At 37.7% G+C, this 27,661-nt stretch overlaps 2 protein-coding genes across 3 annotated transcripts in view; one reads left to right on the top strand and one right to left on the bottom strand.

Moving 5' to 3' along the window:
- Positions 1-190: 190 nt before the first annotated feature.
- Positions 191-4,400, bottom strand: lg08h15orf40 (linkage group 08 C15orf40 homolog). The gene is made up of 4 exons (XM_044125877.1): positions 4,127-4,400; positions 2,537-2,672; positions 2,334-2,461; positions 191-1,241 (listed from the first exon to the last, which is right to left on the bottom strand). The coding sequence occupies exons 1-4, from the start codon at positions 4,289-4,291 to the stop codon at positions 1,152-1,154; spliced, it is 519 nt and encodes a 172-aa protein (XP_043981812.1). The 5' UTR covers positions 4,292-4,400; the 3' UTR covers positions 191-1,151.
- LOC122836151 (synaptic vesicle glycoprotein 2B-like) overlaps positions 1,283-27,661 on the top strand; it is a 41,170-nt gene continuing 14,791 nt past the window's right edge. The window contains exons 1-4 of one of the 2 annotated variants that reach the window (XM_044125876.1): positions 1,283-1,645; positions 19,600-20,089; positions 22,073-22,299; positions 27,085-27,265. In XM_044125876.1, the coding sequence (XP_043981811.1) occupies positions 19,854-20,089; positions 22,073-22,299; positions 27,085-27,265 (644 nt within the window). In that variant the 5' untranslated portion in view covers positions 1,283-1,645; positions 19,600-19,853. Of the gene's footprint in view, positions 1,646-12,100; positions 12,261-19,599; positions 20,090-22,072; positions 22,300-27,084; positions 27,266-27,661 lie in introns of those variants that run through there. The other variant, XM_044125875.1, reaches the window with a different exon arrangement.

The following is a 27,661-nucleotide window of genomic DNA, read 5'->3' as shown; positions in this document are numbered from 1 at the left end:
AATAGATTCAACTACTTTTAAATAGCATATTAGCATGTAGAGTTAATAAAACACAAGACTATGTCAACTGGAAATCATGTCAAAGCAAATATGTGAAAATATTTAGTAAAATAGAATTGAGTTTGAAAGAACAGAAAGACACATTTAATGTTTTCAAAAATGTATATTTATTTAGTTATATAATCAATTTGCTGTAGCTTGAACTTAAAATAAATCAAGCAACTGGAGTTTGAAGTATTTTAAAGGAATTTTATTTCACATTTACATTATTTCCAAATTAAAATGGGTCTATTTTTCCACAAAACTTACCTTTTATAATGTAAACAGAAATAAAAAAGCAGTAATAGGTGCTGGTTGAGGATTATCTTTTGGTTGTATACCAGCAGTGCATTATCGCCACCTACTGGAGTGGATTTGTAAAAGCTATAATGTGTCTCAGCCTTAAAAACCTTCAGTATTAAGTTTCGAAGCACGCCAGTGATTAAAAAACTTAAAACCTTACAACAAAAATAGGTCATGAACCTGGAGCTCAGTTAAATCTTTATTTGAAAGTGACTTATTTCATACTGGAGCTCAGTATGGGTTGCTAGGTGATGGGCAGAACTCTGCTGGGGTTGCTACTAGGTAATGGGTTGGACTTCACTGGGGTCACTGGGTGAAAGTCAGTGCCTGCTGATTTGAGACGTTGCATTCGGAAATATTTAGAAAACGGCTCATTTTCTAGACACCAAAATATATGAACTTATTACCAAAAAATGTCTGGACATTTTTAGAAGCATTACAGATCCAAATGGAAGTATAGAAATGTGAAAATTGTGAACTTTGTATGATGGGTTCTGTTTTTAAGGATGGAAATCCTCCTGTTTTCCATGATTACACAAAACCCTTTCCACATGACTCTGTGGAAAAGCTCTAACCAGCGTCATGTTGCCACTTCAGAGACCTGAGAGTTGTTTTCAAGTCGTTTTTTCTTCTTATGTCATGTTTTTCCAGCTCCATCCTCGAAAGAATCTGTTATTAAGAAAATTGAAGGCTGGAAAGATGATGATCTCAATGTGGGAGAAGTTCCAGTCCCACAGATCCATTACTGGTCCAGCTGACTGTTCAGTTAGAGTTTAACTAAAACCCTTCTTCCACCCAGTCTTTGCCAATCAGCTGGCTGCCTGCCGGAGCCTCTTTAGCACCTCCTCTGGATCCAACGAGGAGTCCACCTTTATGACTTTGTCTCTGGATCTAGAACCCTAGATGGTGAAATGTTGATCCATTAGAATAAAATTTACAAGATAAGAAAAAAAATCTAAACATGGGAAAAAGAAAGTTAATCCAAATGACAAGGCATTAACTGTAGTTTAAAGAGCTGCTGACTGAAAAGCTATTTGTAAATATTAGTTATGCCGAATTTTATGAAGATAAACTCCTAACTTTATCTTCATGTCTTTACGTTTTAAATATGACTGTGACATTAACGAATTAAAAAAATTTACTAAATTAATCACATATATTGTTTGTATTTTTCTTTTAATACAAAAATACCGAGCCGGAACCTTTGCTGCGTGTTTCTGGTGCGCCCGTAAATCTGATGCACAAGCGGAATCTGCGAACAAGAGTAATGGAAGATAAAGCAGCTTTTCTTGGACCAATTAGGGTAAATTTCTGCTTCAAAAAATATCTGATGTGACGCTGGAAAATGCTTTTGTTGTATAGAAGTTATGCTAAAAGGAGTTAGCCTATCAGCGAAGTTATTCAAGCCTAAAGTAGCACTTATGCTAACCATGTAGCAGCAGCACAGCCGCCCCCAACGCCAATGTCGGCGTCCACGGTCCACATTTATAAATAAGTATATATATATATATATTTTTAAGAAAGTTACATGAATAATCAGGCATTCCTGAAACACTTCAAAACTGAATGGGTTTTGAAGTGTAGTATAAAAGTACGTTACACCGATCTGACGGTTGAATAACTTAAATAATAAACATCTATATGTTGTTGAGTTCATATATACATTTTTTTTCAATAGTTTAGCAATAAAATTATATGTTTTAAATTAAATGTTTATTTTTTTGGCATAATTTTTTTTTGTAAAACTTGATTAACTTAAACAAATTGACAAAGGTAAATATATTTGTTGCTGAACTCATGTCTGTTCAATAATTTAGCTGCAAAAATGTAAATTAATTAATGACTCAGTTGAGTCCCACCATTAGTTTTTAATCTGTCCTGTAATCTTTTGAAGTGTTTTTGTTCACTCGTATCCCTTGAAATGTTAGACTCCAATATGATTGCTGAATAAACACATTAAAAACAAAAACAGAAGTAGGAGTTTCAGAAACCTTGTCCAGTGAAATTTGGCTCTTCTTCAGCTCCAGGACTTCTGCAAGGTAGCGGACAAGCTCTGTGTTTGCTTCTCCGTCTGTAGGTGGCGCTGCAATGGAGACGCCTACAGCCTGAGTGGAAACATCTGGAAGAATTACAGAACAAAGTGTGAGCTCTGTTTTAGTAACAGATAAGATGTTTAATGCCACGTGAGGCCGACCTGTGATGCTGCTGTGTTTGGAGCCCGGCTTCGCGTGCACTGTGATGGATACAGATCCGCTCTTGTCACGGGTTACCGGACCAGAGTCCGGTGTCTCTGCGGTTCCACCTACAGCTGCCTTCACCTGTCCTTTCATCTGTTTAATAGCACAGAGGTTACTGGATAGTTTTATTATATCGATCACCACGTTGGTAATACCTTCACTGTGTGACTGGATTAACTTTTCTTTGTGTCGTTAAATTTATCTCAGCCTCTTGAAGCACAGTTTAATTTTTAATATAAATTCAAGACTATTTTAGTCTCGATTATCCTTGAGAATTTAAGCTTATTTTGGAATACCTTAATGCCTTATGGAAGCTAACATTAGCCCAACTTATCTTTTAGTTCAGCTTGCATTTAAACCTCCGATAATGTAGCTTAACATGTTTTATGTACATTTGTTATACTTTAACTTGCTTATGGTTAGCTCTGCAAAATTAATTTTTCATTATCATAGTTTAGCATATGCTACCTTATTCTAGCATCCCATATTTTGGGTCTCTTGTTTTCCTTAGATTAGTGTTGTGTGGTTTAACTTATTCACTGTAGCTTACATTATCATAACTTATTTGTTTTAATTTTAACTTCATTTGTCTTAGTGTAGCTTATTTTATCTTCCTATATCTTAAGTTATGTAGCTAAGCATTTCTTTGTTTTTATCCTGCCATTAGCTTGGTGTACTTTAGCTGATCTTAATGCAGTTTACCCTACCTTCGCATAGTTTGTCCCATCTTCGCTTATTTTAGTTTATTTTGATTTTCTACATATTAGCCTAACTTCTTTTGGCTACATTTGCCTTATTTTCTCTTGCTTTGGTTAGCTTGTTGAATTTTAATTTATCTGTATGCCATACTGTGTTATACTGTGTCCATTTTAGATTTTTTTTTAAGCTCAGATTATTCAATATTAATTAGTCAGGAAACATGTGAGGCTGTCATTAGTTTGATCATTTGCATAAAGAGAAGAGGGAATTTTCATCAGTGCAGACAGTACATGTGCATTGGTTAGTATGTAGTAAAGTAATGCTGTTACTGGGTCATCACTGCAACATCTAAGCAGAACTTGTGCTGATTCTGCTGGAGTGACACATTTATCACTGCATATATGCTGCGTGTGTGTGTGTGTGTGTGTGTGTTTTTTAAACAACTCGAAGTAGTCTGTGGGAGTCCGGTTGAGCTAGAGTTAAAATTTGCACGCTTTAGTTTCAGATGAATAGGAAGGAAGGGGTGCTGGACAGTTATTTTTGTTTTATTCATGTCTTTGCATCTTCCTACGCCACTGAAACGCGGAGCGTCTCATTTTAAAACTTACTTAATAATTATAATAGCTTTCTACTGCAGGAGGTGCATTTGAACGCAACATGAAGCTGCAAGCATCTTTTCTGTTTATTAGGTGTAGAAAGGCACATTTCATGATTCATTAGATTCGGTTCTGATTCAACGAAAAATAGTTAAATAAACCTGTAATGACAATGGGGAAGTAAACGAGGATCAGTTAAAGATCCTGACAGAAACACCGGACCTTGAAGTTCAGACTCAAATCCGGACTAACCTCTTTCTGCTTCCGGGGCATCGCTGTGGTTCTGGAGAACCGGCGGGTGGACCAAGAGGAGCAGCTAGACACCGGGACGAAGTCAGCTGCAGGAACACGGGTTAGAGGTTCGAACCGAATCTGCTTGAAACACCTAATCAAACCACCGCCGGACCGGGGAAACATCTCCTCCAGGAGACCGAGAGCCTCTTCGCGTGGCGCCCTCTGCTGGACTGGAGGTGAACTGAACAGGCTCACTCTGGGAGATCTGGATAGATGCCAGCCCTGGCCAACCAAATGAGTAAGTAATAAACCAAATGTGTAAGTAATAAAATTATTAATTATTTATTTATTTAAATCAGCTTAATTGGTGCCCATTTTTATCATTAAATACCGTTTCCCTTCATTTTAGGGTTTAAAATATTTGGGCCAGATCAAATTGAAAACTTATAGTTTATCTAAACTAGATGCTAACATACAAATAATACATTATAACAGATTTAAAGATAAATAGTTTGGAGTTATCTTTTAGATAATGTAAGAAATAAGGATCTGCTGTTTATTTTACAAAGATTTGAGTTTCTTGATGCCTGAATCTTTTTCTGACTCCAGCTGTACTTTTTAGGAAAACGTTTAAACCTGCTGAGAACCAAGCATTTTGGTTTTGACAATCAAATCAAAATTTTTTCTGGTTCAGAATAATCTACAACCTGAATCTTTGCTTGTTAGATCGTGGCATTCTTCCTATTCATTCATTTCTGGTCTCTCAAATCTTTTTTTCATATTTAGTTTGTCTTTCAGATTCAAATGTAAGAACTGGTTGATTATAATTTGTTTTATCTGTTTACCATGGAGCTGTACTTATTCTCCTTGAAATGTTCCATCTTCTTTTTGACTGTGATGTGATTTACGTTTGTTTAGTTTTTAAGTTTGCTCCTGGGTTTTTCTGTTCTCTAACAAGATTTTAATCTGTGTAAGAACACAGATCTCTCACATAGATTTAGTAAATGTTCTCATTTACTGAACATTAACAAACTAGTAAACTCCGTTGTCTTTAGTACCTTCAATCGACGATGTTCTCTCTTAATCAGTCTGTACATGTCTTGAGTTTTAGCAACGCCTTGTGGACAAAAAGGAAACTGCTTCAAAAGTGAAATTCAAAAAATCTTTCAGGAAAAAGACTGAAAAAAACCCACTTTTAATTTTACTATGATATAAAAGCAGTTTATCCTATTAAAGCATAAGGAATTGTATAACTCAGACTTTCCTCACTTATTAATTTGACAATAAACAGAAAATCTTCCAAGTTTTTGCTTGAAATCTGATCAAATGTAATTTCCTGTCTACTTCTCATTCTAAAAAATATTGTATTTTACTATTTGCATTGCATTTTAGATCATCTTGGACATCCTGACTCCCTCCCCTCTGCAGCTAAGCAGCAGTTTCTGCATGAGAGGCCATGTTAAAGACGAACTGCCTGCCTCTCTTGGAGGGAACCATCACTAACTCAAGAAGACGAAGATTCCTTCACCTTTTGCTTTTACGAAAGTCTGTGAGCTGATTGATTGATGGAGCAATTTCAGCTGGAGGGTTTACTACATGATTGAAAAATAATTCACCATGCTATAATAGATCTAAATGTGAGCCTAGATGCTTTTAATCAACGAGCTTTGACCTTTGCAAACCTCGCGATGAGCTCAGTTCTCCCACACTGTAAAAACACCAAATCTTACCAAGTATTTTTGGTCTAGTTTCAAGTGCAGATATGTTTGCACTTGAAATAAAACAAAACTAATTTACAAATAACTTTTCAGTAAGACACAGAAGCTTGTTTTAAGTCAATAGTTCATTAATATGGATTTTTAAAAGCATATGTTCTATTGTTAAATTCTTTAACTTATGGGAAAAATGTTTTGTTGTAAGTGAAATAATTTGGTTTGGTTAAATTGGTTTGGTTGAGGCACTGACTGAGCAAGGTCAGGTCCAGAATGGCATTTAAATATTCCTCAAACTTTGTCTGCAGGTAGCTTGAATAAATAAGGGAGATTATAATGAATTCTCAGAAGCAGCCGATTTAAAGCTGCACTGCTGTGCAGAATGAGGTGGAGCGAGCAGGAAACCCATGGAGCTGATAAGTATTCAGACCTTGTCTAGACTGCATCAGGACAGAAACACCTCCCTCTCCTCCTCCTCCTCCTCCTCCTCCTCCTCCTCCTCCTCCTCCTCCTCCTCCTCCTCCTCCTCCTCCTCCTCCTCCTCCTCCTCCTCCTCCTCCTCCATCTCCATCGATGCATTGGGATCTCCTTCATCCAGGCAGGAGTAGAGGGAGGAAACCGAGGGAAATCCCGCTCCTCTTCTTCCCCGTCCTGCACTAAAACAAGGCAAGTAATCGACCTCTCTGTCATTTTTCATCTCCGCTCTGCGGCTCTCACTCATTTAAATATTAATATTTAATTTTTCTTTGGGAGCTGCCGCGTTTGGCTGCTTTAAATCCACATTTAGTTTGGATGAAGTTCTTTCCTTGAAACTTGCTGCAGTGATGCATCAGGAGAACCCAAACATGTTTTTAAGATGCGTCTTCCAGCTGTTACGTAACGTGGCGTTTTTGCTCGTTTGTGTGGAATAAAGAACAGCTGTTCTGCTGCTTCACATCTGCAATAAAACACAAATACAGCCCACTGTCAGAGCCATTTCAGGCTCCATTCTCATCATTAATCTGCAGCGTGAGGTGATTATTGATGGCTGATATTATAATTGAAGTAGCTGCACTTTCTGTGGACTTTGAATGGATTTCTATGAATCATTTGCTCAGTAAGAGACACAAATTTTATTATATGATTAAAACATCTTATTTCCAGAAGCTTTTGAAGGGGTGATAACACAATTTAATGTAAAAAATGTCACTTTTTTAAGTAGATAATTTCCATCCATTTTCTGTTCACCCTGGTCCCTTAATGGGGTCAGGAGGGTTGCTGGTTCCTCTCCAGCTACGTTCTGGGCGAGAGGCGGGGTCACCCTGGACAGGTCGCCAGTCTGTCGCCGGGCAACACAGAGACACACAACCATTCACACACACACACACACACACACACACACACACACACACACACACACACACACACAGGGAGAATTTCGAGACCAATTAACCTGACAGTCATGTTTTTGGACTGTGGGAGGAAGCCGGAGAACCCGGAGAGAACCCACCATGCACAGGGAGAACATGCAAACTCCATGCAGAAAGACCCCGGGCCGGGAATCGAACCCAGGACCTTCTTGCTGCAAGGCAACAGCTCTACCAGCTGCACCACTGTGCAGCCCACAGTGGTGCAGTAAATAGATAATTTTCTTTTTTTTCCTTTTTGCCTCTTGTCTGTAAATTTTCGTCCTTGGTGCGTTTTGAGAAATTTCCAAATCTAAATTTTTGATGAATAAACGGGTAGAAAGCCATTTTCATGCTAAAAACAGTCACTGTTCATAGGAAAGTGTTAAAATAATTTAAAACCAGTTAAAGCTTAGACAATTACATAAAAATTGGAAATGCTAACTCATGATTTTACTTCTAAGTATATCCATCTATTTTGATTAAATCTTTTTTTTTAAATCTTCTTTTACACATACAGACAAAGCGGAGTTTGGTAAAAATTGTACGCTTTATTAAAGTAGTTGCAATTTTTTATCACATCGATGAAGGAATAAACTATATAAGAATTATTTTCTCACAGCTACTTTTTTTTATTCAACACTTTTGTTTATATCAAATGTGAATGAAATAAATGCATTTAAAAATAATACAGATATTTATTTGGAAAAAAAAAATAAAATAAAATAAATGCTTCAAATAAAAATCTAATCATAATATCAAATAAAATAATACATATGCTACTAATAATAAATATCTTCAGCAGATATATGCATAAAATAAAATATTTTGTTTTTGAGAATGTAAAGTTCTTAAAAACCTTGAGTTTTGTTGGCTTTTCACCAAAGACTGAAGGTTGTTCTTGGTTTTCAAACAGCTTTATTATCATTGCATTAATTATTCAAGCTTCAATTAATAGCCTGGCTCTATTTTTTTGTCTTTATTGCTTCCCAAGAAAGCAAATTTTACAAAACATGTAGTCACAAAATCAACCGTTACATCGATCGGGATGAAAAATATAATAATGCTAAATAAATAAATAGCAAGAAATGCAAACAAATAAATAAAAACACAAACTATTATTAGTTTGTGGCCATGTTTTATTAAGGTTGGCCACTAAAAATAAAATAGGATCTTCTGAGTTTCACTGTCTTCCCATTTGCTCCATTTTTTTTAATGCCATCTTTTTAATTTGTGCTTTCAAAACTGCAATCAGGTGATCCTTTGCCTTTAAGAAACCAGTTTGGGTTCGTGCAACAATAATCTGCAGTTAGGTTAAAACGGGGAAAACCCCCCCAGATTTTTAACACGTCATGAATTGTTTTAAAGGAATCCTGCTTTCCTGAATCTGCACTCCTCAATTAATTCATGAGTTTTCTGAGGAGTGAGCCGACAGGACGGGGGGCTGCAGAGAGCGCTGTTTGGGCTCGGCCTTATTTATAATGCATGGAAAGGAAGCAGACGAGGGGCGTAATCAGAAAAAAGATGAAGGCGGAGGAGGGGAGGAAAGTGGCTGAGAGGAAGGAAAGAGGACGATAAATGTGGGTTTTATGATCCATCTGCAAGAAAGTGATGCTTAACACCAGAGGTGTTCAAGCAAGCAGAATCAAGTTCACATCAAGCACTTTTATGTTTTTATTAGACTATCTGCTCAGTTTCTGCCCATTTAGACCAAGAAAGAGTGAAATAACAGAATTCAGATGAAGAAAAACAAAATGTGAGCAAACTTGTACTTGAATTCTGGTTTTCTGTGTCGTTGCCCTGGTTGAGGGGAGACCTGATGCCTGATCCGAAGGCTGAAGGAAAGCAGCCAGCAGGGATTGTTCCAGCAGAAAAAGGGAGGGGTTGTATTTTAATCAGCATCCTGCTCATTGATCAGCGTTCGCTGCCGTCTGCTCGGGTTGCAGAATCTCTTGGCCGACCGGTCCAATCCAATCTAATGTGCTGAGACGAGCCAAATCAGGGAGATCAATCTGAGAAATTCCAGCTTTCTGGATCCATGACAAGAACTAACGTCCAGAGTCATGGACTAAGGTTCCTGCTAAAGTCAAGAAACTCTGTTTTTTTCTGTTGTTTTTTTTAGCTCACTAATTAAGCTTCACTAATTAACTATAGAAGCCTTGAAGCTTTCGGTTCAGCTGCGGATACAACAGAAAAGTAAATCATCTGCATTCCCTGTGATAATGAGAGAGTGTTTATATAACTTAAAGGGATCAGTTATGCAAAATTCAAATTTTTTTATGTTTTTATACTTCAGTTTCAGTTTCGACTGCTTCTAAATTAACCCCACCCAACTGTTTTTTGGTGTATGGAAAATGAGCCGTTTCAAAAGCCTACAGAATATAATGTCACAAATCAGCAGACATTGCCTGTTACCTAGCAACCCCAGCAGAGCTCCAGCATGTTTGGTCAGCTGGTTTTACTGCTGTGTGCGCTGTACAATGGCTGCTGGAAAAGACAAGTGGTTTGTTGTTGACTTACCATCCGGAAACCACTTGCTGCAATCTTGTTGGTTGCGCAGGAGGCTCTACTAATGCTTTTCAAAGATGTTTGGTTGTATAATTTTGTTTGCAATCATTTTCACATGGGAGTGTAAATGTTGAGTTGGGGGCGTGGCCAGCAGCAGCTTATTTGGATTTAAAGGGACAAGACGCCCTAAAACAGCTGGAAGGTGTTAAAATAGGCAGAAATGGCATAGTCCAAGGAAGCATAGAGGATCACCTTTAATGATGTCAGGAGTATCTGTAGCCAGTGTCCTGCAGCTTTTGGATGAATCAAATTAATGGTTAATGACCAAGCCTTTGAAAACCCGCTGACATGCCAAAGAAGTAATTCAGCCTTTTTGATTCAGGTGCGTCCGAGCAGGTAGGCAATCAACAGTTGCACTCGAGGAGTGGAGTTGCATCCCTCTGACCTGCAGCGACGCTGAGGTTTGCAACTGAAATCCTGTGAGGTCACATGCGACACGAGAGCGGTGATTCTCCGTGAACCCGTAGAGTTTCCAGTCCCACTGCTTACATCTGCGTAATCCCTGCTGAAGTGAGCCGCTGGGATTATGGATGTTCCCCGTCGCCTGATTGTGTGTTTGAACGTCCACAGCTGGTGGTTTGACTGCAGAGAGAGTCACTCTGATGGGAGTGAAAAGATTAGGGTCAGCTGGTCCAAACCAACTGTTTTTACTAGAGGGGAGGTCAGTGAACCAAACTGTATGATGAACTTTAACCTTTTCCAGGATCAAATCTGGGTCATGGAATTTTAATATCCAGGGTGTGGATTCAATTTATCTGAGTAATAAGTAAATAATAATAATAAAACCTATTTTAAATAATTAAAATCACTATGTTTGGTTCCTTAAAGTGACCAAACTTTAAGTCCTAGATGTATCCTAAGTGCACTAATGAGTGTTGGATCAGATCCTTCCACCCAGCAGAAATATCACTGCTTCCAACAATCTCAGAAATTATTATATATTGAACCTAGTCATCCATCTATCTAGGTAACTAGCTAGCTTTTTGATATATGCACTTCTTGAACATTTTTTCACTAATCTATTACCTTCGTGTGAATATGCATGCTTCCACTTGTCGTTATATCTTGCTTCTGGCCCATCTAGAGGGTATTTTATTGAGGTTTTGTGAAGTTTGGCTGTTTTTCTTTGGACTTTGGCTGCTTTGTTATTTAAGTAGTACTGCACCACATCTGCTTATTTATCCGTTTATTTGTCTAGTAACAAATAAATGGATAATTTGTGTGTTTTATTTCCGGATTGGAGTTATAGTTTATGCGGTCATGAATGCTTTTTTCTGCTTTCTGTGACGACGGTTTGCTCAGATTTGTTTCCAACAACAAATGTTTCTTTTTAAAACCCTTCCTTTATTCTGTATATTGTAGCTTTACTGTTTTTTTGTTGTTTTTTTTTATCACTATTGTTCTCAATGTCTGGAGATCTTAGACACATGAGAGACTCTTACAGTAAAACTTCACTGCCGACCAACTAATGTATCCTTTTCTGTAGATTTCAGCAGATTTTTAAAAGATAATAAGCCTGTTCCTCCTTTTTGACACCTTTTCCTCCACCTGAAGGTGAAAACAGCATCAGCATGAATGTGCTAATGATGAGCCCAGCAAGGCGGCTCCATATGGCCTGCTGTTAGGAAGGAGGGTTCGCTCTGACTGTAATCACTCTTAAAGCAGGATACAGACCGCAAACGCAGACTTCAGGGATTTTTCACCTTCAGATTTGATATGATTTTATGCATACAAGGTCAGGAAACTGCTATAACTCCAAAAGGAATGATCTGAGGAGACAAACTGGGCTACAGACTGCAGTCATATTTGAGAAGGTCAGATACGTATCGGATATCCAAGTGGCCTGGGTCACATTAAAAAAATCCGATCTGTGTTGTTCAGACTGCCATAAAAAATCAGATTCAGGCTGTACTAAGAAAAAGAAATCAGATTTGGGTTGCTTCAGGCTGCAATGTGAACGTAGCCTAAGTGACGTAGCTGCAAAGGGTCATAGTGTTGATGTGGATATGCTCCACACAATGGTTGTGACATGTCTGGAACGAATCAGTAAAATCAATTACTCAAGAGAAGAGGGGGGAAAAAAACAAAGTGGTGATGCTTTTATTGAATCTAGAGCTTCTCTACTGTAAGTCAACACATCTGTCATCCCTCCATCCCTCCACCCCCTCCCACCAGCCAACCATCTGCCTCCTCAGGCCTCTCCTCCCCCCTCCTGGCAGGAACATAGCTCGCTCCAGCTCATCTCGGTTCTCTGAGGAGGACTGAACCACTGAGGGCGTGGCAGGGTGGAGGGGTGGGGGGTCGTCACTAGCAGGGAGGAGCGCTGCAGTGAAACTGGGAAAGGCTGGCATCTTCCTCCTTTAGCAATCCTTCAGTCCTGCCTCAGCGTGGGTTGCTCTCTGCAAAGTCCACGGCAGATTTTTGATTTCCTGAAAACAACACCACAAAACAAAACAAACGGATATACTTCAAGATTATTTTGTCCTGGTAAGAGAAGTGCTTTGTTGTTCTTTATTGTGTCAGTTGAAGGTTTTAAATTCTGTCTGGCTTTGATTTTATTCTGATATTTGAAGCAAAATGAAGCATGTGAGATCTGCATCAGAACTTTTTCCTTTTGGACTCTCAGTTTTATATCTCAGATCTAATCAGAACATGGATCTGTTTCTGATGAGCCGTTGGGAGCCTTTGAAGCAGCGATTTAGTACCAACAGCCTTATGTAATCACACACCAATCTCACGTTTCAGAAATCCTTTTCAGGCTCCATGCCAACTCTGTTTGACTGCAAAGAAACAGATTGTTACTGATGACTCGTCTGCCTGTTTGTGGGGCAGAGAACAAAAACCTTTCTGGGTAAACCAGGGCATCTTTTTCATTAGAAGCAGAATTCCCCGGTTTTACTCTCCACTGATGACCCAGAGTCGCTGTCAGAAATTCACAGATTTTAATGACACCTGCAATTTAAACTCCCAGATAGTTCACAGAGAATTTAAAATGAGTTCAGACTTGTCAAAAAAAACATCAAACAGTGAGTAACCAGTTATGAAACAAACAGTAAACATTGCATTTGTCAAATAACATCATCAAATGCATCAATCAAATACACATCAAGTAAATTGATCAAAGTTCCAGCTATTATTAATTAAAGGGAATTCTAAACAGGCCTTGATTTAAAGAAACTGTGTTTTGGCAGTTTTGCAGTTTTCTGGAAGTTTTCTCCATTAGAGGAGCATAGAAGCTGAATGCTGATTCTCCAGCTTTGGTTCTGATTCTGGGGATGCAGAGCAGACCGGAATCAAAAACCTCTGAAGAAGACAAAGAGTGCAACTTCCTTTTTCACCAAATGTAAACAAAAATGGAGTGGCGTCTGATTTTAGAGGTTGCAGTATTTCTCCTTTGTCTTTGGTCAAAAATCCCAAGTCATTTTCCTCGCTAGCGGAGGAAATGTTTGTTTTGGTTGTATTTACCCAGAATGCACTGTGCTGTAGTCCACTTCCTGCTTTTGAAGAGGTCTCTGATCCGGTTGGCGTTCACATGTTCAACACCACAGTTCACTTCAGCCGGACTGAGACTGAGGTGGACTACAGTTGGCTTTTTTGATCTACGTCAGAGTTTGATGACGGATTCACAGCTCCTCAAAATAACCGGGCTTTCTAGGCAAGGAAACTAGAGTTCAAGTAACTCAAACTAAACAGTACTAAACAGTTCTGTTCCTATATTATGAAACAACAGTAAGAAAAAAAAAATATTTCTGAATACTTTTTAAAAATTTGTCTCTGCATAAACGTGGTTGCGCTATATGGTTTAGTTATGAAAAGACAAATACTTTGTGATGCACTAAATATTTTTTATTGTAAATCTTTTTTATCTGTGATTTTACCACAATTTCAAATAAAACTTCTTCATCTGCATCCACCACCGATCCTGGACGGGACAAATTTGAATCATTCTTGAATTGCAGTTTGGGGCCACCAAATTAAGAACCATACATGGTCCGGGGCCACACTTTAGACACCTCTGGTCTAGATCATGTTCATGCATGAACTTAAGCTTGGTATTCCGTAATTTACTGAAGCTAACATTAGCGGAACTTATTCTATTTTTGTTTAGGTTTTGTTTTAAGCCAACAATAACATAGTTTAATTTGTTTATGTAAATTTGTCTTATTTTTTCTTGCCTAAGATCAGCCCTGCATAATTTCTTTTGTTTGGTTATGATAGCTTAGCATATGCTATGTTATTATATAATAACATGTTTTCACTTTCATTAAATTAAATTGCCTTTTATATTATATTAAATTGTATTTCAACACGGGACACTTTCAGTTTTTCTTAGATTAGTGTTGTGTGGTTTAGCTTATTTTCTTTAGCTTACATTATCCTCGGTTAACTATTTTCATTTGAACTTAAGTTACCGTTACTGGTTTTAATGTAGCTTATTTGATCTACTTATGTCTTAACTTCTAGCTAAATATTTATTTGTTTTTATCCTGCCATTAATTAGCTTGGTGTACTTTAGCTAGTACTAGCTTGGTGTGCACCGAGGTAAACTGGGATGACTAAGCTTATCCCATTTTAGCTTATTTTAATCTATTTTGTTTTTCTACATGTTCACCTAGCTTCTTTTAGCTACATTTATTTTCTCCTGTGTAGCGTTAGCTTGGTGAAGCTCTTTGCCCAGCTGTAAGCTTCTCGGTCAGATTTAGCCTGTTCTTCTAAAGGAGGTCATGTGAAAAACGTTGAAGAAAATCCGCCCTCTGTCTGTTTAAAGCAGCTGTTTTCCTTCTGCTCCACTTTGAAGCAGAAAAGTGCCTTCAGTCTGTGTAGAAAGAAACTCGATGCATTATTAATCTGCTCTAAATGACGGGGCTGACGCTGCTCTCTGCAGCTGCCTCAGCGTTACTGTGCTGTTTCTGGACCGGGAAACGGGGCCAGGTGTTTTGGTGCATGTGTTACTTTTATCTCCCAGAATGAGAGATAAAAGTAAATGGTAGATAGTTTTCAGATTCCTAAGCGTGATGGTGGAGTGGACGCACTCCACCATCTTCTTTCTTGATGGTGGATTGCTTCGCATTCAGTCAGAACCCTGTTTCAGTCCGGATGTTGGACCAAAACTCTTCCTTATTGGTATAAAGCACTGTTTTGGTGTTGAAGCATTTCCATGTCATGCCATGCTCTTGTGCAGAGTTATAGGGAGTTTTCACACCTGGTAGTCTGGTAGAGTCGGTTCAATTGGGACCAAATTAGCAACATTTGTTACATTTAGAGTGTCGAACAAACCAAACTCTTTGAAAATCTTGTTCCCCTTTTCACCTGTTGGGGTGCTGCACCAAGAACCACTGAAGGAAATGAAAACCTCTGACGAAGACACTGAGTGCAACTTCCTTCTTCACAAAATGTCAACAAATGGAGTAGTTTAGGTTGTAGCGATTGTAGGATTTCTCTTTTGTGTCCGATAAAAGACCACAAGGCATTTCTCCCTCTAGCCTCGTGTATTTGTTTTGGTTGTATGTACCCAGAATGCCCCGCGCTGGACTCCACTTCCTGCTTTTGGAGCAGTTTCCAGTCCACTTGGTGTTCACATATGCATTTTAACCGCATCAGGGTTCACTTCAACCGAACCCAGACCGAGGTAGATGGATCAGAGTTTGATTCTGCATTCACACCTCCACAAATGAACCGGACTTTCTAGACAAACGAACCAGAGTTTGATTGAATACGACTGAACAGGTCTGGTGTGAATGAACCCTAAGACTCTGCTCCCTTCACCCTATTGCTTCTCCCTTCCCTTAGACTGTATCTGTCTCTCTCGTTGTGGCAGAAGATTTTTCATCCTCTCTTCCTTCCAGTATTGATTTGTTTCTGCGCATCTCTCCAAAGGTCCCACAGCAGCACTTCAGTCAGGCTGAGGTTGGGACTTTGACTTGATTCTGTTGTTTTTCAGCCAATCTGCTGTGTTTGGGATCCCTGTCCTTTTGATGACCCAGTTGGGCCTTCAGCTGTCAGGCAGATGGCCTCACATTTGACCCTGGGATTAAACAGCATTATGCCGTTGAGTCCAGGGTTTCCCCCAGTGTATTGTAAGCCTGGCGGGCCACCAGGCTTTACTGGTGCCCCCACCAGGCTAAGCATTGCTTATTTACTTCAGTCTTTTTAAAATGTTAACAGTTTTTAAGACTTTGGTGTTCATATATTAATCTTCCAATATTTCAGTAACACATGGTTATCAAGTGGTATTTAAAAATTTCCTGTCAGTTTTAAACATTTTTGGCTCAAAAGCACGACGGGGCGCTGGATGAATGACTGCACTCGCACCCAGCCACTGGGCTCAGCAGGTTTCCTGGGGGAACCCTTGGATCACAAAGCCGTCATGAACTGTACGGGCTAACGATTGTGGTGTATAAAGCACAGACAGTAGGAATTGTTCAGCCGTCTGATCTGAGAAATATGTTTGTCAGCTAAATTTTACAGTGGAAACCCGTCTCTTGTTTATAAACCGCTGAATGTAATGAAACAGTGGACCTGCATGAGGATCATGTGGGGTTTCCCCTAATGTCTGATACAAATGAATTATATCAGTTTACTTGTACTTTTTAATCTATAATTAGAATTGTTTACTTAAAACAAGCTCATATATCTTGCTGTAAAGTTACTTGTAAGTTAGGTTCATCTTAATTCAAGTGTACTGAGATATTTGGACTAGAAATTAGACATAAATACTTGGTAAGATTTTGTGTTTTTGCATCGATCTCTTCAGTAGACATTGTTGAAGATGTTTGGTGGGATTTGCAGACTGGAAGCTGATTTCTTTTGTTTGCTTTCCTACTTTTTTTTCATGTTTAATCTTAGTTTCTGTTTTTACTTTTGATCAGTTCTTAGTAGTTAATTATTTAGGTGTTAGATCATGTTTATTTCCTGTGATTAGTTATTCTTTGTCATGGTTAGATTCATGTTAAGATGCATTCACACCCTCTTCAGTTCACTTTTACTCAAACTCTAGTTTGTTTGACTACAAAATCTGATTTGAGGAGATGTGAAACATACACTTAAGAGTGAATCTAAAATCAACATTATGTGTACCGCCTGCAACTCTAAGCCGCACAAACTAAAAGTTGTGTTTGCCGGTGGAAAATAAAACCTAAATGATTTTTGTAAGCAATATTGCAACGTTACAGACCCCTTCACTAATCAATATTTGATCAGCAGAACTCGATTGCTACTGTTCCTAGATCATGCAGAGCTGTTAATTCCTGAAGCTATTAGCAACAGAATGGTAAATTATGTGTTTTTCTTGAGAAACAGTCTGACTGAAACTCTGTTCAATCATGTGATGCATTCAGGATGAATAAGTTTTGTTTTAATTTCCTGCTGAACAACCTGTGGCTGTCGCTGTTATCAGACGGTTTCACTACAGACTTTCTCCATCTGCCTCATTTGTTTGTTTATTTACTTCTGTTCTGTGATGCCTTTTATGAATTTAATATTATGACAATATTCCTCTTCCTTTGGTTCATCTTCTCCTTTGATTATTGATTATTGAAGCTTTCAGCCGTAGACACATATTTGTTTTTGTAAGCCTCTTGTTTAGCACTGTTTGAATAAAAATAACCAAATCCTCATTATTGTCACTTTTAAATGCAATAAGTTTCCAAAGACCTGAAATGTATTATTAAGTAATTAACACTTAAAATTATATAATGTATTCTGTATTTGTGAATTAGAGTCAAACAAACCAGAGGAGGTAAATAATTAATAATTAAAATGCAAACCTATGTGCATTGAGACATATTTTTGTTTGCCATGAAGCAAACAAATAGCACACCTCAAAAGTTTTTACCAAGCATTGATCTCGTTTCTAGTTCAAATATATTTGTTCACTTGAAATAAGACAAAACTAACTTACAAGTAACTTTTCAGCAAGAAATAGCTTGCTTTAAGTAAAAAATGTCTTAATATTGATGAGAAAGTATCAGTTCCACTGGCAGATTATTTCACTTATTACACTGGAAAAATGTTCTGTTTAAATGAAATAATCTGCTAGTGGAACCAGTACTTTCTTTATTCAATATTAAGAAATTACTGATTTAAAACAAGCTCCTATATTTTGTTAAAAAGTTACTTTTAAGTTTGTGTGGTCTTTCAAGTTCAAGTTAGGTCTTCTGGTTCTGGTTCTGCTCTGTGTCCCCAGAACCAGAACCAAACGAGGAGAAGCGGCATTCAGCATCTATGCACCACAAATCTGGAACAAACTTACAGAAAACTGTAACACAGCTGAAACACTGACTTCCTTTAAATCTCAACTAAAAACCCACTTGTTTAGAGTTGGATTTGAAACGTAATCAATTGCAAATTTATTGACGGAATCTGATTTAATGTTGTGTTTTTATTGTTGATTCTGTTTCATTGTGTTTTTGTGTTTGATTTGATGTAAAGCACTTTGAAATGCCTTGATGCTGAAATGTGCTATACAAATAAAGTTTGATTGATTGATTGATCAAGTATACTAAAATATTTGCCCTAGAAAATAGACAAAAATGCTTGGTAGTGATGTGTGAAAAAATGACCAACACCGGCCGATACCGATGTCACATTCCTAATCTGGGGAACAGAACCAGATTATGGAGGTAAACCGTGAGGGCAACACCCCGTCGAATTAACCCAACAAACCTCGGTGGGCGGATAAACAATGCTGGTTTGTGAGGGACAAAGTGCCGCAGTAACTGCAGTAGTTCTGACCGCTAATGGTGCTCTGCTGTTAACCTAATGGTCTAATGCTGTTTGATCACCAGCAGCTTTGGGAAGGAAGAAAAGAAACCGCAGAAGCTTATTATTCTTATGGTCAAACTGCTCAGTGTATCATCTTAACGCTCACCCTGGAAAACATTTGATTTATTCTGTGCGTTTATTGAAGAACAAACAGCCTCAGAGTTTGATGTAATCTGATATTGCTTCCAGAATGTGAAACAAAATATCCTATATTCATTCCCCATTTCATTAAAATGGGATGAGAAGGAAATTTATTTATAACATGGTTTGAGCCTAATGTCTCGTTTCCACTGAGATACACTATTTTGCATCATTCCTGGCCATTTAGTTGTAGGTCCATTGAACAATAATAATATGTACAGTTAGAGTGGAGCTAAAAACGACATAATCCACTGAATATCATCATGTTTGTATGATGGTGCAAAAAGAAAAGGAAGAGGAAATTAACACAAAAAACAAAAAAACGTGAGAAAAGTCTGAGAAATTTTTCAGAAAAAAATGTTAAATGTTGAATCTCAGAAATGTCATTGTTTGTTTTGTTGTTGTTTTTTAGAGCTTCATCTAAAAATTTCAGATTTTTTTCTTTTCAAAATCTGAGTTTTGTGTAAATTTAGCAAATTTCTGACTTTTCAAACTCAAACATTTTCTAGAATTTTTTTTTTGAAATTTCTGACTTTTCAAATTCAGGCATTTTCTAGAAAAAAATTAAAATTTCTGACATTTCAAACTCAAACATTTTCTAGAAAAAATTGAAATTTCTGACTTTTCAAACTCAAACATTTTCTAGAAAAAATTGAAATTTCTGACTTTTCAAACTCAAACATTTTCTAGAAAAAAATTAAAATTTCTGACTTCAAACTCAAACATTTTCTAGAAAAAAAATTGAAATTTCTGACTTTTCAAACAAACATTTTCTAGAAAAAATTGAAATTTCTGACTTTTCTAACTCAAACATTTTCTAGAAAAAAATTTAAATTTCTGAGTACCTTTTCTCAAATTGATGTTTTGCTTTAGGCACTGCTGTTATGGGAGAATCAACTAATGTTTTTTTTTCTGTTTCCAGGGTCAAACTGATGAAGACTCCAGACTGGATTTTTGACTTTCCTCCAACAGTACATGACTGCAGCAACTTTGACTTTCTACTTTCAACCAAATAATAAAACAAGCAAATGATGAGAGATCTCTGTAGGATTTAGTTTTTGGTCACCGAAAAGTGCAAACAAGGATATCCATTGTGTTATCTTTCTGCTAGACCATCAGAAGAGACAGCAAGCACGCCTTTTAGTTCCCTCATTATTAAATGCTGAAATAGCTGTAATGGCGGACCATTACCAGAAGAACGTATACCACCAGGGAGGCGGGGACAGCTATGGGACTTACGGAGAAGGCGGCGGTCCTGACGACTATGGTTACCAGGCGGATTATCCTCCTCAGGAAGAGGACGCAGCGAGCGACGTGACGGAGGGACACGATGATGAAGATCAGATGTACGAAGGAGAATACCAGGGGATTCCACATCCTGATGAGGTGAAGGCCGCACAGAGAGCCGCACGGTGAGGCGTTACTCTTCGCTCTAAAACTACAGTATAAAACTTGACCAAAAAAATTTTTGTTTTTTTTTACATATTTGTTAAAGCTGTCACCATGTTGAAATAAGAAATAAATCAATTAGTCCAATGATAAATTAAAACAAATTCAATAATTTCCATTTACATTCTTCATTGTTTTTCTCTTTCCTCTCTTTCTTCCAAAAACTGGATGATAAAAGTCTTCAGTCTGCTGCTTCGTCTCAACTAGTTTTCTCTTTTTGGAGGACAATTTGGTCTTCATCATTCATTTGTTGTTTCTGTTGTTTTGTTTATTTTCTATATTTTAAATGTCTTCCAGTTCCAGTGTTAAATGTTCATTAGAATTTAACGTTGAACTTTGAGAATGTGTTCTTGAATTATTATACCATTACAGTAATGAAAATGGTCTCAAAACAACAATATTATCATTTATTGAGAAAACTTCTGGGACAAATTATAGTCCAGCAAAATTTGTTATTGTATCTTTGACACAGATAATCTGTGAAAAGATCGATATGCTCCACTTCCTCCTGGAGCTGCTATCGCCTAAAGAAATACACAAACAACCAATCAGAGGCAGGAGGAGGGTCTTAGCGCTGTCAATCAATCTCATGCATCTTACCATTACAGGAAAACATGGCCTAAATAAATGAAGTCATTTAGTTTACAACTATTTAGCTAAATAATATTTAGCTTATTATAAATATTGTTTATTTATAATAATATAAAAAAATATTTTTTAAATTTAAATAATATAAATTTTGTATTTATATTATTTAAATATAATATACATAACACATTACTTATATTATATAAATAATAATAATTTATATTAGCTATCAATTTTAGCTAATATTAATAAGTTAATGTTAGAAAAATTATCTAAGTTCATTTACTTATGGGTTTATTTGAAAGGTGATGTTTTCATATTATCATTTTGTGTGTTGTTTGCTTGACTTCTTTCTCTTGTGGAACATTATTAACTGTTTTTAGGATGTTTGCCTGGAGGCTGGAAACATTTACACAGTCCTGTGTTAACAGCTTCCTGATGAAACTGATTTGTAACGGCCAGCCTCGTTCCCGTTAATCTTATTTAATAAGCTAAATATCAGGTTCTGTTGTGATGAACCAGCTGCAGCATAGCAGATGGGAAGGGGAAGGGTGTGAGGAGAGTGTACTCGAGGATGATCGACAGCACTAAGATGCTCCTCCCGGCTCTAATTGGTTGTTTCTGACTGAGCGGTGTATTTCTTTTTCATATATTGTCTGTGAAAAAAGATATTTATTGTCATATTTATGACAATAAATACGTAACAAACATATTTTTTATTAAGTTTTAAAATATGCTTGCCAGCATCTGGAATTGGCCTGAATGAGATGAAGACGAGGATGAGGCAGAGTAACTGCACTGTTTATGGAAACAATGCTTCAAACAATGCACTGCTTTTCTGACCGATCACTAATTACTGATCTTTAAAAAGCCTGACCTGCCGATTCTGATTTTGGCCGATACGGATGTTTTTTGGTCTGAAATGTTGCTAAATATCGCAAGAGAGTCGCTAAGTTGGAAACAGAGAAGCGACATTTGGTAACTTCAGCAGGCAGGATCTGGTGGGCCTGTCTGTCAGTCACACCTCTCTCACAGCAAAGCAGAAGAAGACAGTGGTTGATTTTTAGAGGCCCCAGGAAGGTCGATAAGATCAGGAGATACGATCGGCTTCATATGTAAATATCGGCCGATCACAGATCTCACAAGATTAAGAAAACTCCTAAAGAGAATCAGTGAGAATCAGAAAAATAAGGCTGAAATGTTAAACACCCAGACGATGCAGAACACATTTTAGTAGAGCTTTCTGTGATAAGACAGAAAGATCACTAAACTTTCTGTCTGTCAGATCACTAAACAATCTGAGATTATTCTCAGATCCCGTCTTACTAACAATAGAGTCCAAATGTTTTCTGTGTCAGGGCGAAGTCCAGAGAAGGCGGCAGCGCCGCGTCCGAGCTGGAGGAGTTATCGGAGCAGTATGAGGACATCATGCAGGACTGCGGCCACGGGAAGTTCCAGTGGATGCTCTTCATGGTGCTGGGTCTGGCTCTCATGGCCGACGGAGTCGAATGCTACGTGGTGGCGTTCGCTCTGCCGTCTGCCGAAAAGGACCTTTGTCTGTCCAATGCGGAGAAAGGGATGCTGGGTAAGAGCTGAGATCATTAATCCCACTGAGTTGATTTACTTGCAGCTACTCTTTTCTGTTTAAATCAAGTCTTATGACTGAAAGAACGACATCCTGAGGCCTCCTGAATGAGCCTCTGTGGTGCTTTTCCAGTCACAGGCTGTGATTTAGTTCCTGAACAGGTTTTCATTAAACTGCAGGACATTTTCCTCTCTTGTTCTTAGACTCTGGAGCCACTTTTCCCACTTAATTTATTTAGATTTTATCACATTCTCAAAGGATCCAAACAACCTGGATGTTTGAGTAAGTCAGTGTTTTATGTGGTGTTTTATTTGATTTTACTTTAAACATTTACATAAAGGTAGAGAGCGGCCTTTGCAAAGTTAGACAGTCAAAGATTAACAGCAGTAATGTGAGTTATTGAGACAATCATAAGAGAAAAAATAGGGAATGGTTTTCACTATGCTGTTATATTCTTATAAATTATAATTTCAATCTAAATATTTAATCAGCAAGTTAAATATTTAGTTGACAAACAATTTGTTAGTACAATAAATATTGTATAATAGATATTTGGTTAACAAGCTAAATTTTCAGTCTGTCAGCCAAATATTTAGCTTGCTAACAAAATATTTAGTTTAGTTTACAAACAAAAATTTAGTTTGTAAACAAATTATTAGATCAGAGGTAAATATTTTGTTAGCAAATTGAATATTTATATCAGAAATATTTTTGCTTGTTTGCTAATTATTTAGTTAATAAACTAAATATTAAAGCAAACTAAATATTTTGATCCAAAATAAATATGTAGCTTCGATCTAAATATTTATTTAGCAAGCACACTATTTTGTTTAAGAACTAAATGCTCAGCTCAGAGCTAAAGATTTTATTAGCAAGCTAAAAATGTAATTTCACAGAGTAAATGTATAGTTCTTGTTTAGTTTGGCGCTGACTATTTAGTTAAATTAAATATTTAGTTGGAAGCTAAATATGTAGTTTTTATCTAAATTTAGTTTGGAATTTATTTATCAATTAAATATATTTTTCAGTTGAGAAACTAAATATTTAGTCTCTCAATCAAATATTTAGCTTGATAACCACAAATTGTCCTCCGAAATATTCGTCTTCAGGTTAAATATTTACTTAACAAGCAAAAATATTTAATCTGTAAGCTGAGGGTTTTGTTTGCTAATTAAATATTAATTTTAATTAGGAAATCATTGTAAATTAATGAATAACATGGTGAAAATATGACTTGAAATAACTTCAGTTTTTATCTCTTATCACAGGCTAACTAATGCCAATTATTGCTGTTCATTTTTGATTGACTGACTTTACAAATGGCTCCTCTTATAAAAGTACTGAGTCACAGAACCTTATTCTGGACCTCAGGTTGGGGGTTCTGGGCAGACCCAGAACTCTCTGGACTCCTTCTGATGTTCCAGTTTCTCAGTAGAAACTGGAAAATAGGATTTTTATGTCTCTAAATTTGTTAACTAGCAAACATTTCCTCAGACAAGAGGAAGTTGATTGAAGGGTGAATGATCTGAGAGTCAGAAGTCATCCTTCATATGGAGCTTAATTTGTTCTACTGACACAAACACAAACAAATTTACTTGAAAATTGTGAGTGGATCTAATAAAGTCTGAAAACAGAGTGGCTCTGTGTGATTGACGCCCTGAAAGCTTTTCAGAGGGAGCTGTTAATTTTCTCCTGCAGCTTAATTAGCTAATGAGCAGCAGTGACTCAGCTGGATGGATGGTGCAGAAAAAGAAATGCAGCAGACGTCTTCGACTGCTTACCCTGCTCACTGAGAGAGTTTTTATTGAATGCTGCTGTGGCGAATCTTTGAGCATCCATCCATCCATCCATCCATGGTAATTGTTTCATTTATTTAAAAAAAAAACAATTTGCAATAATTGGCAGTGAACAATGTTGACTCACTCTTCTTTGGAGAATTATTCAAGAGGGTTTTTGAATAAATAAAGTTCAGAATCCTTTATTTTGCAGAGTAATCTTACTATAGCTTACTATTTTCCGTACTAATATGGCAATAAATAAACTTCAGTCGCTTTATGGGCATATCTGTGATTCCCCTGAGTACCAGCCTTTCAGTACTCAGAGTCCTTGCTGAAGATTACAAGTATAGCAATGTGAATAATGCCTGGATATCAATATTTTGTCAATATTATGCTAAATTCACATTTTGCTTGTTTTTATACTTCCATTTAAGTCTCAACTAAAAACATCCGGCTGTTTTTTGGGAAAATCAGTTTATGTTTTTTGGTGTCTGGAAAAATGGGCCATTTAAAATAATTGTTTGATTTTTGAATTTATTAAGTCACATTTGATAGGTACCTTCCCGTTGCCTAGCAACCAGAGCAGAGTTCCGCCCGTTACCTAGCAACCCCAGCTGAGATTCAGCACATTAGGTCAGCTTGTTTTACCGCTGTATGCGCTGTACAATGGCTGCTGGAAAAGAGAAGTGTTTTGTTGTTGATTCGCCATCCAGAAACCACTTGCTGCATTCTTGTTAAATGTGCAGAAGGCTCCACTTCTGCTTTTTAAAGACCCATGGTTGTACAATTTTGCATTTGTTTGCAGCCATTTTTACATGCAAGTGTAAATGTTGAGTTGGGGGCCAGCAGCTTATTTGGATTTAAAGTGACAAGACGCTGCAAAACATCCAGTCAGAACTGATCAGACTGGGGGCGTGTTGTCGTGGTGTAGGGAATAGTGCGACCCACGTTTGGAGGCCTTGAGTCCTCGACGCGGCCGTCGCGGGTTCGATTTCCAGACCCGGCCAACATTTGCCGCATGTCTTCTCCCCTCTCTTTCCCCCTTTCCTGTCAGCCTACTGTCATATAAGGGACACTAGAGCCCACAAAAAGACCCCCTGGTGGGGGGAAAAAAAAGAAAAAAGAACTGATCAGACTGAAATCTGATTGCTGAAGCAAAGAAATTTGACTGCTTCAACAAGTCAAATTTGTCATTTGATTTTTATTGTATGTCTTTCTTTAGAAAGAAATTGTATTCCCAGCATCTTCTCTAAACAACAACTCGGACTTAAGTCTTGCCTCTTCATCCTCCTCTTCATCTATCAGATAGGAACCCTGCAGGGATCAAACTCTGTTCTGAAACTTTGATCTCCTTCTTGCTCGTCTGTTCCATGCCTCCTCCGTCCGCCCACCTCCCAGCTCTTCGATCCAGAGCCGATTCCACCTCCTTCTGTGTTTCTGCTCTGACTCAGCAGCGGACCGATCGATGGTGACCTTGAAAGGAGCCGTGCAGAGTCTCCTAAAAAAAAAAATGCATACAGAATGGGGTTTCATAACCTGGGATCAGCGCGCTGAGTCACAGCGTCTGTTGCCCCCTGTTGCACCACCATCTGGCGAAACGCCGTCCACCAGCTGGTTTCTGGCATCGATCGGGTTTATTATTGCCAGACAGGTCTGGAGATTTCAGAAAGAGCTGAGCGAGCAAACGTGACTCAGACTTGATGGGTCGAATCAGCCTCACCGTCTGACGAGATGAATAACGGTATTGAACTGGGTCGAGTTCATTTGTAAGTTCTGTCAGAGCACTTTGTATTTTACCAGAGAGGGACTCTTTTGTGTAAGTAAGAATATTACTGCGTTAACAAAATATAAAGTTAAGTGGAAATGTTGGCATTTTAAAGACAAACATAATAATAATTCTTATAAGTAACAAATTCAGGCAAAATAAAATTTTTCCAAATCAGTTTCTTAGCAGAAACTGCAGGTGTGTGTCTGTGTTTGGTGAGTTTTTGGCTAAAACATGTTTGTTCTTCATTCAGTGGGTAGAAAATCCAGAAGTTTTACTCAAGAAAAACTTCATAATAAAATTACCAAAGTAAAAGTGAAAAATACAGTGTAGTAAAATATTCCTAAACTCCTGTTAGTTTACTTAGCCACCCAGAACCAAAATCATAGAGAACCAACATTTAGTTTTATACCTCGAATCCAGAATAACCTAAGATCCAGACAAACCTGTATTAGTTTATAAATTATCGATTACTTATTGTTATTTTTATTAAACATGGGGAACCAATATTTAATTTAGTCTTTTAGCGTTTTGTCTTTCTTTTGGTTTTGTTTTGTTTGTATTTCCTTCTAATTCACGTACAGCACTTTGAACTGCCTTGTTGATGAAAATGTGCCATATATGTACCTTACCTAAGTTTTTTTTTTTTCTTTCAAAAAAGTTACTCAAGTAAATGTAATTGAGTAAATGTAACTAGTTATTACCCTACTCTGTTTTTAATGGATAGAGTTATTTCAGGCTGGTTTTTCTGAGGCAGTTTGATACAAAGCATCAACCCACTCTCACTCCCAACTCGTCATATATTGACGCATGGGACTTCCGTCCTCGTCACGCGAAGGGTTTTACCTGATGCCTTACCGTAATTTTTGCCCTAAACCTAACCAATTTTTGGGTTTTGAAGTGTCGGCAGTGTTTGCGAGGACCATTCGCGTAAATAATCCATGTAAAACATGCGACCTTCCAAAATCGTCAAAATCGTCAAAATTTTACGGTGAAGGAACCTGCCCAAGTCGTCACATATTGACGCGAAGGGTATACCCTTCGCGTCAATATGTGACGCATGGTCAGACGGCGTCCCAACTCGTCAATATATGACGAGTCGGGTGTGAGAATGTGTTGATATATGACGAGTCGGGTGTGAGAATGTGTTGCAAGCATCGGTTTCTGCACCAGATGATCAGACATAAAACAAAACAAAAATAACTACATTTAACGGCCTTTAATGTGTGTGTTTCTGTGCAGGTCTGGTGGTCTTCCTGAGCATGATGGTCGGAGCGTTCCTCTGGGGCGGTCTGGCTGATAAAACCGGCCGTCGGCGCTGTCTGATTTTAGCTTTAGGCATAAACTGCATCTTTGCCTTCCTGTCATCGTTTGCTGGTGGCTACGGCTTCTTCCTCTTCTTCAGGCTGCTGTCTGGGATTGGGTAACTAAACTATCATTCTGTTAAGTTTAATGTCTCTATCACCTTTATTTAAAGAAGACGTATCGCTTTAGTGCTTCCATTTGTGTCTCTACTTCTAAAAACAGTCAAAACGCTTTAAAAAAAACACCCAGAGGTTTTATGGCAATAACCTAACGTTTTCTGGTGTCTGGAAAATGAGCTGTTTCAAAAACCTTCTGAAAGTAACATCACAAATTAGCAGCCACTACCTGTTTCCTAGCAACCCCAGTGGAGCTCAGTCTGTTTCCTAGCAACCCCAGGGTAGTTCCACCCACTGGTAACATAGTTACTTGATAATACTAGAAAATGGCACTATCAGCCTGGAAAATACATAATACTGCCCCATTGAGAATATCTTTTATCTTATTTCTATAGACA

This window comes from Gambusia affinis, linkage group LG08 (assembly GCF_019740435.1).
Source record: "Gambusia affinis linkage group LG08, SWU_Gaff_1.0, whole genome shotgun sequence".
NCBI lineage: Eukaryota > Metazoa > Chordata > Actinopteri > Cyprinodontiformes > Poeciliidae > Gambusia > Gambusia affinis.
Note: the sequence above shows the minus strand (reverse complement) of the source record. Positions and strands in the feature narration are given on the sequence as shown.